Raw genomic sequence first — 23,635 nt, 5'->3', positions numbered from 1 at the left:
CACTGACTTCAGTAATTAACTCATGAATTTCCAAAGCTACTTCTAATATTACCCATTAGTAATATTAATATTACTATATAATATATAATATAATAATATAAAATTACATAATTATTTCCCAGTTCTAACTTGTTGGCTATAGACTACCAGAGTTCTACATTTTCAATGGCTTTTAGGGTAATTCTGAATACATGTATATGGGAGCTAGGCTCTAAGGTGGGTCCCTATTATTATTGCCTCCTAGTATTCAGGCCTTTAGATACTCCCTTCCCATAACAAAGAGATGTCCTCTCCAACCTTTATGGTACTATAGAAATGACATGTTTGAATTCTAAGGCTGAGAAACATTGTAATTCCCATCCTGCCTTCCTTGAATTATTAGCTTTGGAAGAAACCAGCTACCATTTCATGGGGACGCTTGAGCCAAATGGAGAAGACCATGTGGCAAGGAACTGAGGCTGCCTGTCAGCAACTAAGGGCATAAGTAAGTTAACTACTTGGGAGGTGGATCCTCTGGCCCCAATAAAGCCTTCAAACTTATGAGAGACTCTTAATCAACCAACCCAGCTAAGCCATTTCAGGATTCCTGACTCTTAGTAACAATATGAGATAATAAACATTTACTATTTTGATAAGCTGTTAAGTTTTGGGGAAATCTGTTATGTAGCAGTAGATAACTAATACATAAGGGTCAACTGACTAAATTATTCTAACACAGCAGTTTTCCTCTTTCACTAATTTCTTATGAGATGATTTAACTGCCCTAATGTCTTAAGAGGATTGTATTTCATCTCATGACAGCCAGTAAGGATGAAATGGTAGAACAATGACTGGATCTGCAGTTAACATTCTATTTCTCATTCATTGGTATATGACTCTGAGTAAGCTACTTAAACTGAGACTCTCGGTTTCACTGATAAATGAAACTAATGACTTTACTATGCATGGATTGACAGCGACAGAATAGTTGTTACCAGGGACTGGGGTATAGAGGGAAACGGGGAATTACTGTTCAACGGGTAGAGAGCTCCAGTTTGGGATAATGACAAGAATCTGTAGATGGGACAGATGTGATGGCTATACAACAGGAATACAAAATGTGAATGTACACTGAACAGCACATTCAAAAATGATTAAGATGATCAATTTTATAACATATACATCTTACCACATTAAAAAAAGGTTATTATATGAAGATTAAATGAGGTAACTTACACATTTAAGTAACACATATAAGTTACCAGCATGGTGCCCAGAATGTGGCAGACGGTTCAAAAAAATACGAATGTCCTTTCCCTCTTCTGCCTACACATCTTTTGTATGTTGTAACTGAGACCAGCCCCTAGATAATGTATTTAAGAAGGTAACAATGACAGTGGCAGGAGTCTGTCTCGGTATCTAAGTATGCTGTTTCTCTACCTGACTCCATAATGATTAGCTGCTACATTTCTAAGTCCATGTAATCTCGAGTTTTTCCTTAAATGACTCCTCCAGTTTCCTAGCTGGCATGAGGTTTGAGTTGTTGTCCAGTTCGGATTCAAGGTTCCTTCAGGTAGCCTAACCGGAGATTAGCTGGCAGCCTAAGCATTCCACATTATTTTGAGTGGTTATTTTCTATTCCTATTCATCCCCATTCTCATTCTCAAAATGTTCTAGAATTTTACCCTTCTCCATTCTCTCAGTCTTTCAATTTCCGCTCACACAGGCATATACAAGCATAACCCACAGCTTTTACTCCACCCTCTCCAAAGTTCATTCCCTCTTCATGTATTAGAGTAAGTTATACACAACTGCCATCTTCAAAGGTGAAGGATTTCAAGAATTAGATCAAGGACTACAAGCCGCTTTCCATAATAAATATCCACAATAAATATCTTAAGTCACAGAGTCTCTGCTGCAACTATTCAGCTATCCTGTTGTAGCTCAAAAGCAACCAGACACTATGTAAATGAATGAGTGTGGTTATCTGCCCTGAAACTATTTTTGGAAGGTGAAATTTGAATTTTATATAGTTTTCTCAAATCACAAAATACTTCTCTTTTGCTTCCCACCCCCCCGACCATTTAAAAATGTAAAAATCAATTTTAGCTCATAGGCCGTATAAAAACACATGGCTTTGGCTTGTGGGCTGTAGTTTTTTAATTCCTGAGTTAGAAGATGAGTAAAGAATAAGTCTACTACAATACCGCTTAACAGAGAGTGGTCACAATAAAGTAATTTTAGCTTTTAAGTAATTAACATATATATGGCTTTAACAATTCTTTTATATATATATGGCTTTACAACTTGTAGATAAATACCAGAAACTTCATTTTCCCCATATTTTTAGACACAAAGTATTCGATTTTCCTATGCTCGTTAATCCTTTAATTCTATACAAAGAGATGAATTAAGTATGTACCAATGGAATATTTCCATACAAACTTTTCTTTAGAAAATATTTATTAATTTATTTTAGAGAGAAAGTACAAGCTGAGAGAGGGGCAGAGAGAGGGAGACAAGCAGACAAGCATCCACACTGAGCGTGGAGCTGGATGCAGGGCTCAGTCCCAGGACCCTGAGATCATGACCTGAGCCAAGAGGCAGATGCCCAACCACTGAGCCACCCAGGTGTCCCTGCACAAACTTATTTTAATGCCTTTTTAAAACTGAGAGGTAACTAGTTGCTAATTCCCTATTTGGAAAGAAATTTTACCTTTCACTTTTAGAGTGTATGACTAAAGATATAACCTTAAGACATGATGGCAAATAAACCATATCACAAGAAATTAATGACTAGGATAACTGCTACATTAGAATAATTTCAGAGTTTCTACCTCTCTCAAAACATAATGAATCATCTAAATGAATAATAAATAATTAGGTACATACGGAATGTTGGAAAGATGCAGAGTAGCTGATGGTGGAAAGATATTCTGGAAGTTTTTAGAGCCAGGTTTTTTAAAGCGATGCAAAGGACTATTGCTAAAATCCTTAGTCAGACCTTGGTCTTCTTGTCCCTCTCGAGGAAGCTGAACTGCCTGATGTTTGGACAGTGTAGCACGAAGTACTTTTCCATAGAGTCTCTGTCCACTCAGGTGGTTCATTGCTGGCGTATAGAAAGAAAGTAAGAAAAGTCTGTGTATTAAGATAGAGTCACTGTAAAATTTGTCTAGATTATCACAAATTCCTTTTATTTAGTCCCTTAAGATTATACTGTCAGTTCTGAAAGTTAAAAGGGTTTTAAATTAAAAAACTCTTACATACAGAAATGTATTAAATGACTTTACTTGACTACAACCGAAGAGAGGGAATCTTTAAAAAATAACTATCTTCTTAGCAGAGTGCTAGACAGTTCCATAGTGCACAGAACATATCAACTGCTCAGAAAATGGTTACTGAATAAAGGTAGTTTACTCTCAAGCCAACAGTTTTGTTTTTGCTTTTTTTTTTTAAGTGCCTAACATGGGGCTTGAATTGAACTCACAAACTTCAGATCAAGAGTCGCATGTTCTACCAACAGAGCCAGCCAGCCAGGTTCCCCTTGGGAACACTTTTTTTTTTTTTAAATAAAAAAATCTAAGTAGTGATTTTTTTTTAAAAGATTTTATTTATTTATTTGACAGACAGAGAGAGAGATCACAAGTAGTCAGAGAGAGAGAGGGAAGCAGGCTCCCCGCTGGGCAGAGAGCCCGATGCTGGGGCTCGATCCCAGGACCCCGAGACCATGAACTGAGTTGAAGGCAGAGGCTTAACCCACTGAGCCACTCAGGCGCCCAGTTAAGTAGTAATATTTTTAAAAGCCACTTTAACAATGAACAATAAGACCACAGAATGCCATTTTCTTGCACTATCATTAAGAAGTTCGCCCAAACTTTTAAGCCATGAAATAATTGCAGAAAACTTAATTTGGAAGAAAAACAAATAAATAAACGAACAAAAATTAAATAAAACAAGTTGCATTTATTAGTTTATATTTAATGGAAAAACCCTAGAGTCAAAGTTTTTTTTATTCACTTATTTGTCAGAGAGAGAGAGAGAGAAAGAGCGCGTGCATAAGCAGGGGGAGCGGCAGGCAGAGGGAGAACTGGACTCCCCACTGAGCAGGGAGCCGACTGTGGAACTTGATCCCAGGACCCTGGTATCATGACCTGAGCCAAAGGCAGATGCTTTACCAACTGAGCCACCCAGGTGTCCTTAGAGTCATAGTTCTCAACATCAACAATATGTTCAAATAGATGAATGAACTTCAGACTTCAAAGAGTAATAAGTATTTTTAAGTCTTAAACTATAAGCAGGTCCAAATAATAATGAAGACATTTGCATAAAGAGGTACTCTTCAGTAAAATTATATTCCTACTACCTATAAGTTTATTTTATAGGAAAATTCACATACAAAAGGGGTAGATTATCATTACTATTATTAATCATCAGTACCTAGCTGAGCTTGACTCGCATCTGCCATCTGAACCAAGGCATTTTCTTTCTTATTAAACATAATCTTCACTCGATGTACATCACCATATACTCCTAATTGAAAAGACAAAAACAATTTTATTAAAAATGTTAATGTCGACTGTGTAATGTTTAATATTACAAATACATTTAAAGAAGGCTTCTTTTCTCATATATATTCTCTGGGCAATTCCATACGTGTGAACCCAAATTTGTATCTCTTCTATTTCAGATCTACTCAATAATTTTCACTTGGATGTCCCATAAACACTTCAAATTTAGTACATCCCAAACAGATTCATCTCCTCTTTCTTCTCCCTGCTTCCAGTGTTCACTAACTCTGCTAATAAATATTATCATCATTCACATATTCAGACACCTGGGAGTCATCTTTTAATTTCTCCCTTTCCTTAAAATTTTACATCTGATCAATCACTAGTACCCACTGACATTATGGCCTAAATTATCTCTTACATTTGTCTACTTCTTCCCATCCTTAATACCATCAAAGCTGCCATCATCATTTCAAACCTGAACTATCCTAATAGCCTTCTAACTGACCCCAATTCCTGTCTTCCCCAAAGTGGATCCCATATTCCAAAGGACTGGCAAAATGATTCATTGGGATGTAGGGGGAAAATAGTCAAACTCGTATTTATACTGATTTGTTTATATAAGCCAATATGAAAAACTACACCTTACTAATTTTTAATATATACATGACATTACAGGCAAAAATTTCTATAATAAGAAGAGTATTCTCTCTTTCTTAAATTCAGTATACCAAAATACATTGCAGTTTATATGCTACAGGGTATCACCAATACAATAAAAATAAGAACCTTAAGTAAGTAGCACCATGATTATAATTTGTAATGTGATGAGAGAATAACTGAAAATCTTCAAGGCACACAAGAGTGCTGGTTATCTTGTGGGCAAGCACCTAAGAGCAACTGAACTTAGAGATGAATGGCACTTCTAAAATTTAAAACAAAAAGACAAGCATTCCAAACATACTGTCCTTCTTAGAAATGATGAGTATCTGAAACAAATATTCTTTAAAAAATAACACATACAATTTGAAAGCTGAGGGTGATATTTTTTAAATGAATAAGAAATTAACTTTTAGAAAGAATGTACTTTAGCTATTAAAGAGATATGTGAAAATTTATCATTAATACTTAATTTTGTTATTGAAAATTACATGAACGTGTCATGAATAAAAACTTCCAAAGTAATTCCAATGAGTATGAAGGATCTCTGTGGGGTGATGGAAATGTTCTAAAACTGGACTGTGGTAAAGAGTGTAAAACAATGTAAATTTACTAAAAATCAATGATGTATATACCTAAAGCAGGTGAACTGTAGGATTATAAATTCTATCTCAAAAAGACTGTTTAAAAATTCAATTATCCACTCAAAATTTTGAAACAATTTTCCATCCTAATAAAACTTCCAAGTAAAGAGTACCAGTGAGTTTTAAACCCATCTGTTAAAAGTTCTACTGCCAACAGTTCTCAACATCAACCAATTTAACAAGAGGAAAAAATGGAGCTTCTCTAGGTATGTACAACAAAAGTAAGTGGATTAGACTGAAATATTAGTATCATACTTAATTAGGCACAGTGACAATGAAACATTTCCACTAAAATCACTTGTCTTTATGAGCTATCTTTCTTAGTTATGAAAAACATTAGGATCAAGTACTAAAATCAAGTGAACTTGGAATCAGATCTGGGAATACTAAATCAAAATGGAAAAGATTTTTGAAAATAATGAAGCATGTTAAATCATACTTCTCACTATATATTAATGTTTTTTATGAAAATTTTCATCACTAAAAAGCTTTAAAATGCTGACCTATTGTATTACTTATTGTATTGCTCTTATATTTGTACATATTACACTGTACATGAGTACAGTGAAAGATGGATAAAGTTTATAAATAATCATATATAAATTAGGAGTACATGCTAATTTTTTTTTTTCTTTAACTGAGAGAAGTACATATTAGAAGGCCTGGAAACCTTTTAAAACCTCAATCTCATTTTTTAAAACTTGAATTTCATCTGACCTCTTCCTTGCTTTAAACTATTTAATGGTTTCCCACTGTTTTTAGGTTCAAAACCAAGCTCTTTAATTTAGTTTACAAAGCTCTTCCTATGACCTTGCCCATATTGCACATGTGCCTCCCCTATACTTTCCACTGGGGGGTGGGGTTTCCTTCACTTCCATGTTCCAGGAGCCCTCTCATCTACTGCTAGTATCTGTGAAAGGACACTTGCCCTCTCTTTCTGGCTGGCTAATGCTTACTCGTTTTTCACAAGTCCGCTTAACTGTCATTTCTTTTGGTACACCAGCTTTGATTCCCTCAGCTAGGTTAGGTCTCCCATCTCCATGTTCCCATTACAATCTTTATTTCCCTTTTTATAAAACTCTACTGTAACTGTAATTACTAAGTCTTACTTCCTACACTACCCTCAGTGTCAAATACACTATTTGGCACATAGAGGTAATTGATAAATATTACTGAATGATGAAATATATTTAATCCACACCACAGACATCAAAAAGAGCAAAGAAGAACTTACCAAACAGGATAAAAAGCCCATGTGGTGTGATAAGCTGTTTGAAAAGGATAATACAAATTATAAGTGTCTAAGTAAAAATTTAAAGGAAGTTTACCTGTAAAGACAGCAGTTGACTTTGTTTAAAGCATTGATTTTATATTTTCCTATATATACTAGTGATAAACTTTAATAAAAATCCTTGAAACAAATGTAAACATTTCATTTGAATATAACCCCACTCCAGAAACTACTATACCGCCGCCTAAAAGACTAAAATTATATAATACTTTCAAAACTCACATCAGGATTAAGATTGGTGACAAGCAGAACAGAATTTCCTGGTATACCACCAGCCCCAGGAATAGCCATCCTTCCAGTGACAGCAGAGGAGGTGATTGTGAGAGGGCCCAGAGCTCCAGGAACAGCTGGGACTGATAATCCTTTTTAAAACATCAAAAGCATTTCATATATTGGTTATCTGGGGAATTATAACACTGGATATATCTTAAGTAAATAAATGAAGATGAAAGCAAAAATATAGAAGAAAATGTGTCAAATCTACCATAAGGATATCAAAGGCCAGTTTCCTGCCCTACAGAGTTAGTCTAGGAGTCAAGTTCCTTATTCTTTGACATCATCATACTCTGTATTATTTGTAACACAATGTTTTGTAGTGCAACAGAATTCACTAGTCCTAAAGCCACGAGGCTTCTGGAGGGTGTATCAACTGCAAGTATTCCTTTTCTTGAAACAGATACATTCTAGCACATCCCTATAAGGTAGATGTAGTTTTTCATTTGGTTTCTACCATAAAATCAGATAAATATATATGCATATATATTTTTTAATATTTTGTTTATTCATTTGAGAGAGAGAGAGAGACAAAGAACAAGCAGGGGGATAAGGCAGAGGGAAAGGGAGAAGCAGACTTCCTATAATACTGGACTACTGACACTACACATTATGCTTAAAATGACAAACTTTTCAGAAGTGTCCCACTTCTGACACTTTTTCAGAAGGTCCCACTATTTGTGTTCTCAGCTTAACTAAGGTAAAATCTCTAGCTTATGTAAAATGAAACAGTTCCTTAATGATATTTATTGATTCTTTAAGTTCAAAATTCCTTATTATAGAGTCTGACCACTTTGCCACAAATCACATAATTAAGCTGCAACAAGTTTACTTTCAGACTACTCGGCCTGACAATCTAATAAGGTCATTACTATCATTATCCTGCTGAGCTTTAAAACTCTACAGACCACTTTCTCAGGCTGGATACTTTTCCATGAACTCTTTATTCAGTGGTCTTTCACATGGCCTCTTCCCATATCCCTCCAATCCAACTCTGCAACTTCTGAACAACTTCTGTAATTTATTCTATATCACCAACAGTACAATTTGGCTACACCAAGTGTGTAGTGTGTATCTATCCCCCTACTAAAGCTTAAGTCTCAGCAACTCAGGAGTCCCCTTTATGCTATTTTTTCCTCCTTCTTAATGTCTATAGTGATTTACACATAGTGTGTGAAAAAGAACAATCTAAAATGAAGGAAACCTTATATCACTACTTCCAAATGTTTATCAATTAAACTTTGGGGAGCTTCAAATAAATAAAAATAATGTATAATGCCTCCGTTTTAATGGAATAGGTAGACTATTCATTTAATTAGATACACATTAAGATTACTTAAAACTACCAAAAACATAAAACTTAAACGTCAACCTTATTACTCTTTCCCTTTTAGTCACATGTCATCCTCTCCATCAGAGAATACTTAAAATTCCCCAAATTGGAGGGACAGAAATATAAAGATTAGTACAGAAAGGATCTATGTTGCAATTTAAAACAGAGTTATACTCATTAATCAGTTGGAAACTGGAAATGTAATATGTACACCAGGATTAACACTGTATCACTTTTAATCAGCAACCTCAGTGTTTTCTTTAGGCACTGGAGACAAAACCATAAAGTAATTTTTCTTCTTTTCCTTAAGTTATGATCAAATTCATTTCACTTACTATTTGGAAGAGTGAGAAGTCATTATCAAAATATTAACCAGATGCTATCTCTTAATTATCTCTATTAGCTAAAAACTATATATCCCCTAATACAAGCAGCATGTGTACTCTCTATGGCAATCCTCTGAAACTATCAGTGACATAAAAAAGATTTACAAATATGCAGTATAGTAAATATTTATTAATTTGCATAATTACTGGGGTACCTAGGTGGCTCAGGCTATTGGGTGTTTGCCTTTGGCTCAGGTCATGCATGGTCTCAGGTTCTTGGGATTGCGCCCTGCATTGTGCTCCCTGCTCAGTATGGAGTCTGCTTCTCCCTCTGCCCCTTACTCCAGTCATTCTCTTTCTCTCTCTCCCCCTCTCTCAAATAAATGAATAAAATCTTTTACAAAAATAACTGAAGTGTTTACTGACTGCATAGAATGTACTGAAAGCCATCAAAGGCATTAAGAACACAAATTAAGTAAGACACAGGTCTGTCCAACGTGCAACTGATAAGCTTATCAGCAAAGACATAAGCAGTTTATACATTTTATACAGGAATCTAAAGGGCAAATGTAAGGTTACTTAGTACAGTCAACCTATCATAATCTGAACCAATAATAAAAATGATACAGAACATACACTGGAACCTGGGGGGCTGGAAATGGAACCACAGGGAATTATTCATAAGGACAAGGAAGCTGAGCATCATACGATGTGGGACTCAATCCCAGGACTCTGGGATCATGACCTGAGCCAAAGGCAGACCCTTAACCGACTGAGCCACCCAGGAATCCCTAAGATGAGCCACTTCTGTGGTTGATATACATAACGCTTTTATTGTAAATCCTTCGAATATGGTGCTATTTTTCATCTTGATAAGTTCCTAGAACATACAGATGATGACAAAACCATTTCAAATTCAACTTTAAAAAAATCACCTGTAGCTTGATGAAATCCAATGGCTGGGGCAAATCCAGCAGCCCCTGCATAGGGTGAAGAAATTATACCTGGTGCACCTAGTGGGGAAGAGAAGCTAAAGTAAATAATTCTACCTCTATAAATATGGTTATCAAGCAATATAAAAAACCCTCATGATGGTATATTATTCATAAAGAGATACTATTAAGATTTGTTCAACAGGTGCTTCTTACTGTATACGTGAAGAGCCTCTGCCCCTTCTAGAGGCTAACCCCTTTCAGCTGGGTCCGAGGTTCACGAGTCCAGCTTTGCTGTTTAGTTTTGTGTTACTGGTTATTTCATTCTCATTTTTTAAGTTTTGTTACTGAGGTTGAGATTTATACCCTTACTGAGAGCACAGTTTCTCTGTCAAAAATGTCAAATATTTACTAAAATGTACTGTACCTAGAGAGTACTGTTTTGATGAAAATATGAAATAAAAATCCCTGTTTTTGAAAGGCTTACAAAGAAAAAAATATAAATTATTGGAAATTTATATACTGAGGATCTAGTGGTTTAAACACAAAATACTGTAAGTGGTCTAAGAAGGGACCACAGAGGATCCACTGTGATTGTTTGAAGGTTTTTCAGGAGATAAAACCTGAGCTGGACATGATGTAATTGAAAAGCACAGTGCTCAGTGTATCCCAGATGCCAAACAAATGCTGGTATCCTTCCGTTTTCTTTCAGAAGCCTGGTGACTATGCACCAGCAACAGAAACAGGAGTTAGTTCCAATGGGAGGAATCAATACTAGTAGGAAACAATTTGATTTGGACATGTCAAGATTGAGGTGATGGCAAGACACAAGTGGAAGTAAGGCAAATTCAGAAATTAACTAGTGTTAAGACACAGATTCATAAATCATCTATGTAGAAACAAATGTGAAAACCACATGAATGAGAATTCCACTAAAAATGACAGAGGATGGGGTGCCTGGGGTGGCTCCACGGGTTAAGGGTCTGACTCGTGATTTCAGCTCAGGTCAAAATCTCAGGGCCCTGAGATCCAGCCCCACATGCTGGATGGAGCCTCTCTGGCCCTCTCCTTCTCCTGCTCCTCCCTACTTCCCTACTTCCCCCCTCCTGCTTGAGCATTCACCCTAAGAAACACATACATACAAGAGAAGACAAAAAAATGGAGAGTTAAAAATAGAGCCTGGGAGTAATAGTACACTTAAGTGGTAGAGGAAGGAAGAATACTCTAAGAAAAAAGAGAACAGACTTGGAAAGAAAAAACAGAACAGTGAATTATAATTTCTCAGATCTAGAGGAACAGCGTTTAAGTGGGTAGGGGCTCAATAAAAGTCAAAGAGAATGAGAAATGTAATAAGAAATTTTAGAACAATAGTGAGAAGTCAGATTTTAAGAGTCAAGGGGAGTGTTGCTTTTCTCTTTTTAATGAGAGGGTGATGAGCATTTTATGGGAAGAAATACGTAGGCTATATTCTCCAGAGGAGCTAACAGCTCAAAAAGTTTATTCTCTTCATTAAAAAGAGTTAACAGAATTCTTTAAATATGCAGTTATGGTTTATTAAAATAATTAAAGAAAATGTATAGTCATTAAAAGACTTCAGGGATAGAGCAAGCAAGGAAAACTGACAATGAATGAAAAGAGAAAAAATGAGGTAGGGGAGCCTGGGTGGCTCAGTGGGTTAAGCCTCTGCCTTCGGCTCAGGTCATGATTCCAGAGTCCTGGGATGGAGCCCCACATAGGGCTTTCTGCTCAGCAGGGAGCCTGCTTCCCTTCCTCTCTCTCTCTGCCTACTTGTGATCTCTGTCTGTCAAATAAATAAACAAAATCTTAAAAAAAATGAGGTAAGTGACAGAAGAAGTGATGAAATAGGAAGAGAAACATAACATTTACTGAAAGCACATTGTGAATCAAGCTTTCTTCTATTGCTGAGGAAGCACTGAACAAAGCAGACAAGAATCTGTCCTTGATAAACTTACATTCAAGTACGTTCAAGAACACAGATAAAATTATTCATTTTTTAAAACAGAAATAACTATATTTAAGACATAAAGGAAGACTTCACAAAGAAGCTTCAATATGGGTATGAGTAATTATGAAAATTTACACCAGGAAGTTAAACATGAGAGATACAGCAGACTATATTACTGTTGACAAGTATTTACTTGTCCCTTCCGTGATATACTCTGGCTAGTACTGTGACTTAAATACCACACTTGTTTTTAAGAGAAAGAGAGAGGGAGAGAGAATCCTAAGCAGGTTCCACCTGTAGCATAGAGCTGATAAGGAGCTTGATCTCACCACCCTGAGATCATGACCTAAGTTAAAAACAAGAGCTGGATGCCTAACCAACTGAGCCACGCAGGCGCCCCCAGTACCACATATTTTTATGCAATTTCCACTGCACTTAAAATCATGTGAGTACACAGATATGACATATACCACCCTCTCTACACAGAAGCTTCGAGAGGCACTATGGGTTTACACCAGCTCTTCTATTTCTTACTCTCTGCCACAAGAATGTCACTTCTCAAATGCGGTGACACTTTTGGCCTGAGCCCTGGATACACGTGAAATACACGTGAAAGGCTGTTGCAAGAATGGATTCACAGCTGCATAAATGTCAGTAGCGTGAAGAAATACATGTTAATTGCTATAAACCACTGAGATGTGCAGGGGGTGAGGAGGTTTTTGTTTTTTGTTTTTAGATTTTATTTATTCATTTGACAGAGAGAGGAGGGGCAGGCAGAGGGAGAAGCAGCTCTCTGTTGAGCAGGGAGCTGATGCAGGTCTTGATCCCAGGACCCTGGATCATGACCTGAACCAAAGGTAGACATTAACCAACTAAGCTACCCAGGTGCCCCAAGGAGGTATTTTTAAAACACAAAAAAACTAATAACAGATGACTATGGGGGGATTGTGAGGTTGTGGGGAAGAAGACTAGTGGTAGGTTTTAGAGAAGAAAGGGAAAAACATTTTTTTAAAATAAGGAAAGATTTTGAGGGAAGTATCACAGAATGCTAAACAGCAATGAAAAAAATTGTCAAACAATTAACAGGGATAAATTTTAAGTAATTTCTTCCAAGTAAAATATGATTAATAAGAACATTTGTTAAAACCTGACAAAAGTGGGGCGTCTGGGTGGCTCAGTGGATTAAAGCCTCTGCCTTTGGCTCAGTTCATGATCCCAGGGTCCTGGGATCGAGCCCCACATCAGTCTCTGCTCAGCAGGGAGCCTGCTTTTCTTCCTCTGTCTGCCTACCTTTCTGCCTACTTGTGATCTCTGTCTGTCAAATAAATAAATAAATCTTTTTTTTTTTTAAGATTTTATTTATTTATTTGACAGACAGAGATCATAAGTAGGCAGAGAGGCAGGCAGAGAGAAAGGAGGAAGCAGGCTCCCTGCTGAGCAGAGAGCCTGATGCGGGGCTCGATCCCAGGATCCTGGGATCATGACCTGAGCCAAAGGCAGAGGCTTTAACCCACTGAGCCACCCAGGTGCCCCTAAATAAATAAATCTTTAAAAAAAAAAACCTGACAGAAGTATCATTGACAGTTTCCATTAATATATACTCCTCCAGTAGACACAGAAGCATTTTAGCAAAGTAACCTTCAAAGACAATGAATTAGTATCTTTATGAAAACATTATACAAACCTTTATAAAGACTCAAGATTTGAATGACCAAGAATAGATATTTTACATTTGGAAAATATACCACCACAACAGGAATTAAGGCAATAAAAATCGTGAATATTTTTACCAATGAAATCAGTTTATCTATCAGTAATATTCGTAACAGCAAAGCTCTAAAGAAAAAAGCTTACTATCCAAATTAGAGAATGATTAAATAACTCACGAGTCACTTTCTTTTTTTTTAAAAAGATTTTATTTATTTGTCAGAGAGAGAGAGGGAGAGAGAGCAAGCACAGGCAGACAGAATGGCAGGCAGAAGCAGGCTCCCTGCCGAGCAAGGAGCCCGATGAGGGACTCGATCCCAGGACGCTGGGATCATGACCTGAGCTGAAGGCAGCTGCTTAACCAACTGAGCCACCCAGGCGTCCCACGAGTCACTTTCTAACCTATAGAGCCATTTAAAATATTATGAGGAGTGTGTACTACAAAAAAAAAAAAAAAAGCACAACCACAGTGTTTTTAGAAAATGTGAATACAGTGGCAGATTAAATAATATAGACTATCCTTAATGCAGAAAATGCCCAATGAACGAGTGAAAAGATCTTTAAAAAAATCTAACAGCTGACAAAATGATAAAGAATAACCGGGGTGTGAGGGAGGGAATGCTGGGTGATGGACACTGGGGAAGGTATGTGCTATGGTGAGTGCTGTGAATTGTATAAGACTAATGAATCACAGATCTGTACCCCTGAAACAAATAATATATTATATGTTAATTTAAAAAATAATTGAAAAAAAAAAAAAAAAGGAATAACCAGGTAAAAAAACCTAACCCCAAAAAACAGAGCTTTGGTTTTGTCAGCCTCAAAGGGTAGTAGACAAGATGCAAATTCTAGGATTGGCTCAAGGAAGCAAGTCAATAGGCCATCTTTATGGCATTAATCTAAAAGTATATGCCTAAATAACCTACTCATCTCACCGGCAGAGAAGACTGTAAGAAAAGGTGTCTTTGTGTCTAGCAAAGAAGGAACAAAAAAATTTCTGAAAAGTTCTAACCAAATGCAAGTTCTGCCAATTTGCAGCTCAAATTCATATTTCTTAGGAATCCAAAATAAAAAATGAAGTTGTGGATTTAGACTGAAATGGTCTAAATCTGCATTTGGTCCCAAATGCAGAGCCTTTAGTGTTTCAGACAAATTCTCTCTGGAGGAGTATACCACAATCCCAAGCCTCAAAGAATTCATGTAATTAATTCTCTAAGTAAAATGAATACAAGAAAGAAAGAGAGAGAGAAAGGAGAGGGGAGGGGAGGCGAGGAGAGGAGAGGAAAGGAAAGGAAAGGAAAGAAGAGGGATGGAGGGAAGGAGGGAAGAAAAAAAAATCTAATAGAGAGATATAAATGCTATGATTTTAGACATAAGAATTATCGGATGAGGGCGCCTGGGTGGCTCAGTTGAGCTCAGGTCATGATCCTGGAGTCCCAGGATCCAGTCCCACCTCAGGCTTCCTGCTCAGCAAGACGTCTGCTTCTCCCTCTGACCTTCCCCCTCTCATGCTCGCTCATTCTCGTTCTCTCTCTCAAATAAATAAAATCTTAAAAAAAAAAAAAGAATTATCAGATGAAGATTTTAAATAGTACACTTGAAGAAATAAAAGATATGCCAAAAAATATCTGAAGAGCAGGAGACACTTTAAAAAAAGGACAAAATAAAATTTCTAGAAATGAAAAACACAATTATTAAACTCTAAATTACTGGACAAATTTAACAACAGATTAGATTAGATTAGCAACAGCTTAGAGACCATTTGTAAAATCAAAGTTAGGCCCTAAGGAATTATGCAGAATGGAGCTTAGAGAAATAAAGAAACAGAAAATATGAAAAAAACCCTGAGACACTCAAAATACAGTTAAGACAGTATAACAGGTCAAATCAAAGCTCTACAAAGTAAGAAAAGAAACAGTGAGAAGGGAAAATATATGAAAAGATAATTTCTAGAACCAATAAAAGGCAACAATCCATCAAATCAATAAGCCCAAGAAAGCTCCAATCAGAGTAAATAAATCCTTAGACATATCACTACAAGACATCAAAGATGAAGAAAATATCTGAAGAATAACCAGAGAGAAAAAAGCAGTAGTTTGGTTGATACAGCTGACTTTCTAAGAGCAAAAATGAAAACCAGACATCATCAAATGATTTAATACACTGCCTGAAAAGAACAATAAATATACCTAGATATATATTTTATATCTAGAAATATCTAGAACGCTGTGGTAGGAAAACTCTTTTAAAGCTGACAGCACGGGTGCCTGGCTGCCTCACTCAGGACAGCATGTGATTCTTGATCTCAGGGTCATGAGTTTGAACCCCACATTGGGTGTAGAGGTTACTAAAAAATAAGTAAGCTTAAAAAAATAAAGTAAAGGGGCACCTGGGTGGCTCAGTGGGTTAAGCCTCTGCCTGCAGCTCAGGTCATGATCTCAGGGTCCTGGGATGGATCCCCACATCAGGCTCTCTGCTCAGCAGGAAGCCTGCTTCCCCCCACCCTCTGCCTGCCTCTCTGCCTACCTGTGATCTTTCTGTCAAATAAATAAATAAAATCTTTTTAAAAAATTGACAACAAAATAAAGACATTTTTGAACAAATGAAAACTTCAAATATGCTACCATGGACTTCTCTAATGAATACTAAAGGATATCCTTTAGGCAGAAGGTAAGTGAACCCAGATGGCTTATCTGAGTTGTAAGAAGGAATAAAAAGTCTACAGTCATGTATGGCTTGATCTAAGTGAATATTTATTACATAAAACAATACTAATAATTGTCATTAAAATAAAAAATTTTAAAACATAACAAATATCATGAGTTAGAAGAAGGTAAGAGAAGATAAAAGGAGTTAAAGTGCCCTAAAATTTTTATATTATGTAAGGAAAAGGGACAGTATCAGTTAACTTTAGATTTTAATAAAATAAGTATGAAAGTTAAAATTCCTAGATGAGGGGTATCTGGGTGGCTCAGTAGGCTGAGCATCTGGCTTCTGCTCAGAGCATGATTTCAGGGTTCTGGGATCAAGCCCTACATTGGCTGTCAGCTCAGGAGGGAGTCTGCTTCGTCCTCTCCCACCCCCTGCTCATTCTCTCTCTCTCACTCAAATAATTAAGTAAAATATTAAAAAAAAATCCTAGGTGAAAATACAAAACAGTATCAAACTTCAAAAATAGCAGGAAAAACAGAGTAATAAACATTAACAAATTTTTTAAAGATAGATGTATTTTAACAAGAGAGAGAGACCATATAAGTGGGATGGGAGGGGGAGAGAGAGAGAGAGAGAGAAAGACAGAGAAGCAGACTCTCCACTGAGTGCAGAGCTTGATCCACGATCATGACCTGAGTGGAAACCAAGGGTCAGATGCTTAGCCGACTAAGCCATGCAGGCGCCCTATTTTGGGTCAGGCACAAACATAAGCAAATTAAAGACAAAACAACCTACCCCGCTGAAGCATAATTCTAGCGATGAAAAAAAAAATACAGTAAATAAGTTAACTGTAGGTAAGAAGATGACAAATACTATAGAAAGTAAAACAGGAAGAATCAGGAGTACTGAGGGAGGGCTGGTTGGGGCAGGTTAAAGAAGGCAGCAAGAAGGGGTGCCTGGGTGGCTCAGTGGGTTAAAGCCTCTGCCTTCAGCTCAGGTCGTAATTCCAGGGTCCTGGGATAGAGCCCCACATTGGGCTCTCTGCTCAGCAGGGAGCCTGCTTCCCCACCCCCTTTTTGTCTGCCTGCATCTCTGCCTACTTGTGATCTTTTAAAAAAATCTTTAAAAAAAAAAAAAAAAAGAAGGCAGTAAGAAAATAGAGGGTATCTGAGAGAAAAGTACTCCAGGCAGAGGGAAATACCCACTGGATAATAGAAACATACCTAACATGTTTTGTACTCTGGAGGGACTGTCAGTTGGGTAAGCAGAAAGAGCAAGGGGGTGGGCATCAAAAAAGATATTCAAAAAGGAAAGTTGGAGTGGATGATAGAGGGCCTTGTAATCCAACGTAAGGATGTGAGCATTTACTCTGAAGCAAATGGGAAATTGTAGACAGCTCTCAGTCAGCGTTAGACTGAGTGGTAAGACTTAGTTATCTAATTTAGACCCAAGTAAACTGTATATACATAAAAGTTGTTTTGTGAAGTTTTGACATATATATTTTAAAAATTATATTTAAATTCAATTTAGTTAATATAGACTATATTATTAGTTTCAGGGGTTGAATTTAGTGATTCATCAGTTGCATATAACACCCAGTGCTCATTACATCACATGCCCTCCGTAATGCCCATCACCCAATTACATTGCACCACCTCCCCAACCTTCTCCCTGCCCTAGAAACCCTCAGTTTGTTTCCCATAGTTAAGAGTCTCTTATGGCTTGTCTCCCTTTTTTAATCTTATTTTTCCCCTTCCCTAAGTTCACCTGTTTTGTTTCTTATATTTTTAAAGATTTTATTTATCTATCTGAGAGAGTGAGTGAGTCAGCACAAAAGCAGGGTGTTGGACAGAGGGAAAGGGAAAAGCAGACGGGGCTTGATCCTAGGACCCTGAGATCATGGCCTGAATTGAAGGCAGATGCTTAATGACTGTACCACCAGACCTCTGGCTCAGGTCATGATCACAGGGTCATGGGATTGAGCCCCACATCGGGCTCCCCACTCAGCCTGGGGAAGCCTGCTTCTCCCTCTTCCACTCCCCCTGCTTGTGTTCCCTCTCTTGCTGTCTCTGTAAAAACAATAAACTGCCCAACTCTATTCCAAAGTGTCATACCTAAATTTTACATTGCCACCAACACTGTATGCCACTGAAAAATGGTCCAAATCCTTGGTACAGTAAACTTTATAAAATTTAGATATTCTAATGCACATGCAGTACTGTCTTACAGTGATTTTATTTTCCACTTCCCTGATGACTAGAGCTGTTGAGCATCTTTTCATGTGCTTGTTTCCCTTCATATACCATCTTTCATAAAGTATCTCTTCAAATCTGTGCACTTTTTCTTTATTATTATTGAGCTGTAAGTGGTCTTCATATAACTTGATATAACTAATTTGTCTGATGTATGTGTTGCAAGGGTTTTTCTTCGAGTCTGTAGCCTGCCTTTGATTTTCTTATCCTTCAAGCACAAGTTTCTATTTTAATTCCAGTTAGTTAACATATAGTATAATAGTCCTTTCAGTTAATAATTAAGCAGACACTTAACCGGCTGAACCACCCAGGTGCCCCTACTGCGGATTTTTCTTTTTTAAAGACTTATTTACTTAATTGAGAGAGACAGAGTTGGTGTGTGTGTGTGGGTGCGCTTGCCAGCACGAGGGGGAGGGGCAGAGGGTCCCAAGCATGCTTTATGCTGAGCAAGGAGCCCAATATGGGGCTTGATCCCATAACCCAGAGATCATGACCTGAGCTGAAGTCAAGAGTCGGACACTTAACCAGCTGAGCTACCCAGGTGCCCTAGCATTTCACTGAGGATTTCTGCATCTATGTTCATCAGGGATACTGGCATGCAGATCTCTTTTTAAATGGTGTCTTTATCTGGTTTTGGTATTGGAATGATATTGGCCTCATAGAATATAGGTTTTCCTTCCTCTTTTATTTTTTTGGAATAGTTTGAGAAAAACAGGTATTCACTGTTCTTTAAATGTTTGATAGAAATTACCTGTGAAGCCGTCTCGTCTTGGACTTTTGTTTGTTGCAAGTGTTTTGATTACTGATTCAATTCCTTGGCTAGTTATCAGACTGTTCAAATTTTCTATTTCTTCCTGTTTCTGTTTTGATAGTTTATGTTTCTAGAAATTTATCTATTTCATCTAGGTTGTCCAATTTGTTGGCATATAGTTTTTCATAATATTCTTTTATAATTGTTTGTCTTTCTTTGGTGTTCATTATTTATCTCATTTGTGACCTTATTTGAGTCCTTCCTCTTTTTTTCTTGACAAGTCTGCCTAGAGGTTTATCAATTTTACTGATTTTTTTCAAAGAACCAGCTCCTGGTTTCGCTGATCTGTTCTGCTGTTTTGTTTTTACTGTTTTTAGTTTCTAGATCACTTATTTCTGCCTTCATCTTTATTATTTCCTTCCTTCTGCTGGTTTTAGGTTTTGTTTGTTGTTCTTTTCTAGCTCCTTTAGCTATAAGGTTAAGTTGCTTATGTGAAAATTTTCTTGCTTCCTCAGACAAGTCTGTATTAATTCCCTCTTAGAACTACTTTGACTGTATCCCAGAGGTTTTGGACTGTTGTGTTTTCATTATCAGTTGTTTCCACATACTTTTAAAATTTCTTTTATTTCCTGGTTGACCCATTCATTGTTTACTAGCATGTTTTTTAACTTCCATGTATTTATGATCGTTCCAGATTTTTTCTTGCGGTTGACTTCTTGTTTCACAGCATTGTAATCAGAAAAGATGCAAGGTATGATCTTCTTAAATTTGTTTTGTTTTGTAGGCTAATATGTGGTCTATCCTGGAGAATGTTCCGTGTACACTCAAGAAGAATGTATTCTGCTATTTCAGGATGGAATATTCTGAATATATCTGTTAAACTGATTTGTTCCAGCATGTCCTACAAACCCACTGTCTCTTTGCTCTCTGTTTAGATAATCTATTGGTGTAAGTAAGTTTCCTACTATTACTGCATTCCTATTGATTAGTTCCTTTATGTTTATTAGCTATTTTATATATTTGGGTCCCTCTATATTGGGTGCATAAATATTTATAATTTTTTTATCTTCTTGTTGGATTGTCCCCTTTTTGTCCTTTTTTGTCTGTTACAATCTTTGTTTCAAAGTCTATTTTGTATGATATTAGTATTGCTTCTCTAGCTTTCTTTTGACATCCATTTACATGACAGATGTTTCTCCATCCCTTTACTTCAATCTGCAGGTGTCCTTAGATATGAAATGAGTCTCCTGGAGGCAGTGTATAGACAGGTCTGTTGTTGTTGTTGTTGTTTTAGTATTTTTAAAAAGATTTTATTTATTCATGAGAGACAGAGAGAGAGAGGCAGAGGGAGAAGCAGTCTCCCCACTCAACAGAGAGCCCAATGTGGGACTTGATCCCAGGACTCTGGGATCATGATCTGAGCTGAAGGCGCAATGCCTAACCATCTAAGCCACCCAGGCACCCTAGATGGCTCTTGTTTTTTAAATCTATTCTGTCAACCTATATGTTGTGATCAGAGCATTTACTCCATTTATACATTCAAAAAGTAATTTTTTTAAAAGACTTTATTTATTTATTTGACAGACAAGAGATCACAAGTAGGCAGAGAGGCAGGCAGAGAGAGAGGAGGAAGCAGGCTCCCTGTTGAGCAGAAAGCCCTATGTGGGGCTCGATCCCAGGACCCTGGGATCATGACCTGAGCTGAAGGCAGAGGCTTTAACCCACTGAGCCACCCAGGTGCCCCCAAAAAGTAATTATTGATAGATGTGTTTATTGTCACTTTATTACTTGCTTTGTGGCCATTTCTTAAGATTTTCTCTGGTCCTTTGCCTTTCTTTTTTTTTTTTTTTTTTTAAGATTTTATTTTATTTATTTGACAGAGCGAGATCACAAGCAGGCAGAGAGGCAGGCAGAGAGAGAGGAGGAAGCAGGCTCCCCGCTGAGCAGAGAGCCTGATGTGGGCCTCGATCCCAGGACCCCGAGATCATGACCTGAGCCGAAGGCAGCAGCTTAACTCACTGAGCCACCCAGGCGCCCGGTCCTTTGCCTTTCACTTCTCATCTTTTCCTGATTTTCTTTAGTGATATATTTGATTTCTTTTTATTTTTTAAAGATTTTATTTATTTATTTGACAGAGAGAGAGATCACAACTAAGTAGAGAGAGAAGGGGGAAGTAGGCTCCCCGCTGAGCAGAGAGCCCCATGCGGGGCTCAATCCCAGGACCCCAAGATCATGACCCGAGCCAAAGGCAGAGGCTCAACCCACTGAGCCACTCAGGCGCCCATGGATTTCTTTCTCGTTATACTTTGGACTGTTTATTAGTGGTTTTTGATCTATTGCTACCATTAGATTTGTAAAAGATCTCTCCTGCATAGCAGTATATGTTAAGTTGACAGTTGTTCAAGTTTGAACCCATTCTTTCCTCCTCTCCTCATGTTTTAGATATACCTTATTATATTACATCCTTTTATGTGTGTGATGTCCTTGACTTATTTTTTATAGAAATATTCATATTTTCTGCTTTTGTGTTTCCTACCTTTATACTGTCATTTTCAGTCTTTCCTTTCCACCCAAAGAGTCCCCTTTAATGTTTCTTGCAGGACTGGTTTAGTGGTCATGAACTCCTTTCATTTTTGTTTATCTGGAAACTCTATATCTCCTTCTATTCTGAATTATAGCTTTGCTAGGGAGAGTATTCTTTGCTTCTGGTTTTTCCCATTCAGTACTTTGAATATATCATAAACAGTAAAACTTTTAATGTTTGATATACAATACATAAATTATTTCCTTTCTTTGATTGGTTTTTTTATGTTCTAAGAAACCTTTGTCTATCCCAAGTTACAAAGATTTTTCCCCATTTTTTCTTGTAGAAGCTGTACAGGTTTAAAATCTTACATTATAGGTCTAAAGATCCACTTCAAGTAAATTTGTCAGTATAGTACAAGATACAGAAAAGATGTTTACTTTTTCCAATATGAGTATCTACCTGTCCAAAAACTTGCTGAAAGATCTTCTTTCCCTATGGAATTTTACATTTTGAAAAATCAACAAATTAGATACGTATGGGTCTATTTCTACACTCTGTATTTAGTGTCATTAATGTAAATCTATATTATCTATCCTTTTTACACCACCAAACTAGCTAGATTTCTGCAGCTTTACATTGTCTTGCATTTAAAAAATTATTTAAAATTACTTTGACTATTCTCAATAGTTTCTTTTTCCATTTCTATATAAATTTTAGAAGTTCAGTGCATCTTTTTAAAGTAGGGAAAAAGAAAATAAGGGCTTACAAAAAGAAATAAGGAATGCGATTTTATCAAGTTGCTAAATATAAAATCAAGAAACAACAAGGCCGAATTTCTATATTAGCAACAGTGAAATAACAACGATCACTGAAACTTGCACTGCATTTATTCCAGGAACCATTCTAAACTCTTTATGTACATTAGCACATTTAATATTTATCACAAGCCTACCAGTTGAGTACTATTATTATGTTCATTTCACATATGAAGAAACAAAAGTGGAGAGCAGTTAAACAATTTGCCCAAAGTCACAGAGATTATAAATAGTAGGTCTAGAATTAGAATCTAAAAAGTATGATTCTGAGGAATAAATCAAACAAAGCATGGAAACATTTATGGAGAAGAGTCACCAAATTCTCTGGAAAGACATTAATGAACATTCAAAAAAATGGAGGGATGTACAGTATTCAAAGACTGGAGGACTCTGCTATAAAGATGTCAATTATCTTCTAGGTAATTTATAATGTCCATGTAATCCAATGGAAACCTCGATAGCTTTTTAAAAATTTTTGAGGACCTGACAAGCTCATCCTAAAATTCGTAAGTAAGATGATCAAGTATTGCTAAGATACTCTTGAAGAATATGGTGAAGAGATTTACTCTAGCAGATATTAAGCCCTGTGAGATGACAAAAGGAAAGACTAATAAACAGACCCATGAAAAAGGCCAAGGAAACTACTGAAGCAAATATTCAGCTGAAATTAATTGGTATGTGTTAACAAGTCTGAAGCCACTTTTTGTATATTATAGGATTGAGCAAATTAAGTAAACATGGTGAGACTAAAACACTGGGTATCTCCTTGAATTAGGGAGGTAACAGTATGAAAAGATGCTAGGTTGGAACTAAAGGTATTAGTTAAAATTTGTGGGTTTACAAACACATGGAGACATTCATTTATGAAGCATACACAGAGAAATGTATTTATGAAGTATATACACACATATCCCAGTAATGTTCATTCAAAATGCCTAGAACCATGATGCTCCTATTACCAATGAGCATAGCTAATGCCTGGATATTGATTTCAAAATACCATTTCCCACTAAAAGGAA

General features: G+C 36.7%; 1 protein-coding gene across 6 annotated transcripts in view; it reads right to left on the bottom strand.

Annotated features, from left to right (window-relative positions):
• The window catches only part of PTBP3 (polypyrimidine tract binding protein 3), a 117,067-nt gene that overhangs the window by 5,541 nt on the left and 87,891 nt on the right, over positions 1-23,635 (bottom strand). For all 6 annotated transcript variants that reach the window (XM_044265132.1, XM_044265131.1, XM_044265129.1 and 3 more), the window contains 5 exons: positions 9,950-10,027; positions 7,305-7,444; positions 7,026-7,059; positions 4,417-4,509; positions 2,872-3,088 (listed from right to left, as the gene is read on the bottom strand). In XM_044265132.1, coding sequence (XP_044121067.1) covers positions 2,872-3,088; positions 4,417-4,509; positions 7,026-7,059; positions 7,305-7,444; positions 9,950-10,027 — 562 coding nt within the window. The remainder of the gene's footprint in view (positions 1-2,871; positions 3,089-4,416; positions 4,510-7,025; positions 7,060-7,304; positions 7,445-9,949; positions 10,028-23,635) is intronic.

This window comes from Neovison vison, chromosome 9 (genome assembly GCF_020171115.1).
Source record: "Neovison vison isolate M4711 chromosome 9, ASM_NN_V1, whole genome shotgun sequence".
NCBI classification, from domain to species: domain Eukaryota; kingdom Metazoa; phylum Chordata; class Mammalia; order Carnivora; family Mustelidae; genus Neogale; species Neogale vison.
Note: the sequence above shows the minus strand (reverse complement) of the source record. Positions and strands in the feature narration are given on the sequence as shown.